Source organism: Gossypium hirsutum, chromosome D03 (genome assembly GCF_007990345.1).
Source record: "Gossypium hirsutum isolate 1008001.06 chromosome D03, Gossypium_hirsutum_v2.1, whole genome shotgun sequence".
Classification (NCBI taxonomy): Eukaryota; Viridiplantae; Streptophyta; class Magnoliopsida; order Malvales; family Malvaceae; genus Gossypium; species Gossypium hirsutum.
Window position 1 is genome coordinate 41,154,448 of NC_053439.1, and position 2,285 is coordinate 41,156,732.

At 41.1% G+C, this 2,285-nt stretch overlaps 1 protein-coding gene across 1 annotated transcript; it reads right to left on the reverse strand.

Annotated features, from left to right (window-relative positions):
- Positions 1-449: 449 nt before the first annotated feature.
- LOC107949718 (vignain) lies at positions 450-2,042 on the reverse strand. The gene is made up of 2 exons (XM_016884463.2): positions 1,288-2,042; positions 450-1,206 (listed from the first exon to the last, which is right to left on the reverse strand). The coding sequence occupies exons 1-2, from the start codon at positions 1,730-1,732 to the stop codon at positions 566-568; spliced, it is 1,086 nt and encodes a 361-aa protein (XP_016739952.2). The 5' UTR covers positions 1,733-2,042; the 3' UTR covers positions 450-565.
- Positions 2,043-2,285: the final 243 nt, after the last annotated feature.

The following is a 2,285-nucleotide window of genomic DNA, read 5'->3' on the forward strand; positions in this document are numbered from 1 at the left end:
GGCTACCAAGACTGCTCTCGATTTTGGCTAGGGTGGTAGTATTCGATGGGTAGTTATGGGAGACGGTCCAAACTGAGGATGCTCTCAAATTCGAATTCGATTTGGACACCAGCCTTGTAGTCCTCGGCTCTTTCAACTTTTGACAGCTAGTACCCCATTACAATTAGTGTTATTTCAGGTAGAGAAGCAGGTATTGATAATTTGCAAATTTTCCATCAGGTTCTAAACTCTCCATAGGGGCCGGGCCGGTCCGGGCCAGTCCAACCACGTTCGGTGGTTTCTTCTTCCCACTCTGTTTCCATGTTCTCATCATTAGGCTATTCTCTATTGGCTTTGAAGGGGCATTTCACTCTTTCATCCATAACTTGTTAGTATATTACTTTGGTACCATATATTTCCGTCTTGCTGTTGAGGTCAAACTCGAATTCCAAACCAACCAACACATAAAATTGAAACCAAATTGAAGTATATTATTGATTATTCAATCATGATCATATGTTGCGTGATACAACTTTTGGAAACACAGAAAAAACAACACATTTGAAAGGAAAGCTATAATTTATGTTTAGAGTTCATCCTTGGGAGAATATGAAGGTCCAGTAGGATTAGAAGATGAGTTCTTGATGGGATATGAAGCCTCCATTGCTATACCACACAGTCCTTGTTTGTCTCTGATCCCACGTTCCATCCTTATGTAACCTTTCTCACCCCATTCCGCTCCCCATGAGTTCTTCACTATCCAGTACTTGGTTCCATCCAAGGTTGTTCCATACCCCACTGCTGCTACCCCATGGTTCAGCTCTGTCCCACATTCTCCCGTGAATACCCCCTCGGAGTAGAACTGGAAATCCATACTCCCAGCATCAATAGCCACTGAAACCGGCTGGTTTGCAACAGCTTTAAGCAGAGCATCCTCGTCGTTAGCTGGCACATTCTCGTGCCCATCGATAGCCACTGCCGGAGAATTCACCTTGGCAGCATCGCAACTTCCATCATTAGCTTGGTAAGGGTAATTGGACTCAGTAGTGATCCCACCTTTCTTCTTAATGAAATCGAATGCAATGTCCATTAAACCACCATTGCAACCTTGGTTTTCTTCAGTGTCGCAATCTATCAATTCTTGCTCCGATAATGATACTAATTTATTGGTTTTAATTTGATTGATTCCCTCAACTGCTACAACTGTTGAAAATGCCCAGCAACTACCTGTTGAATTTGAACTTAAACCGTGTGAGTGTCGGATGCAAATATTTACAAATATATACATGATAGCAAATGTTTACTTACCACACTGGCCTTGATCCTTAACAGCAGTGACGGCACCTTTCTGTCGCCAATCAACGGACGGCGGGACACGGTCGACGTTCTCGTACATGAAACTCCCGGCGCCACGGGACTGTCCTTGGAACATCTTATGATGTTTAATCTTGGAACTAGCGTAAGCATTCCTAAATTCGTGGTTGGTCATATCAGCAAACTTGTTGATCTTCAACTTGTAAGGTTTGTCCTTGTTGTTGGTGTTGTGAACATGCAAAACATTCTGCTTGAACACATTGAACCTCCGATGTTTCTCGTCGAGACTCCTGGAAACCGTGTGGTGGCTCCGCCAGCGCTCGTATAGATCCCACAAACTATCCTCCGACGCTAAATCATTGTCGTGGAAATCGAAACCCTGGGCAATGCCGAGAAGGAAAGGCAAAGAGATAACAAGCACAACACAAATGCTCCTCATGATTTTGTTGATGTGATAAGAAGAGAGAAAAAGTTATGGGAATGGAGAGAGGTTGAGAATGGGTTTATATAGAGGGAAAGGATGAGAAGAAAACAAAAAGAATGATAAATGAAGATGTTACTTAGGGACATTAACAAACTGTGAGCATGGAAGATAATGGTGGAGAAGAAACATAAAGTTTTTTATTTGATATCAACAACCAATAATAAGTGTTTGAAATAAAAAAAATAATGGGGGGTATGCATATCTGATTCGAACATTAATTTTAGTTGAATGAGGGGATACTATTACGTAGATATAACTGCTTGGAGACACGATATGTTTGCAAGTGGAGACACGATATAACTGCATAATTTGGCTTTTCTGACAAAACTTTAACTGAAACAACCTTGGCGTTAAGGTTCCATTTCCAGACATGCAATCTTTTTGATTTAATAAAACCATTTTTTGGTGAAATGTTAAGCAAAATATAATAGTAGTAGCATTAGTTAAAAGAGAAAAGTTGATTGCAACCTTTAACCGTTGCTTTTTGTGTGCACTTCATCTTGCAAGT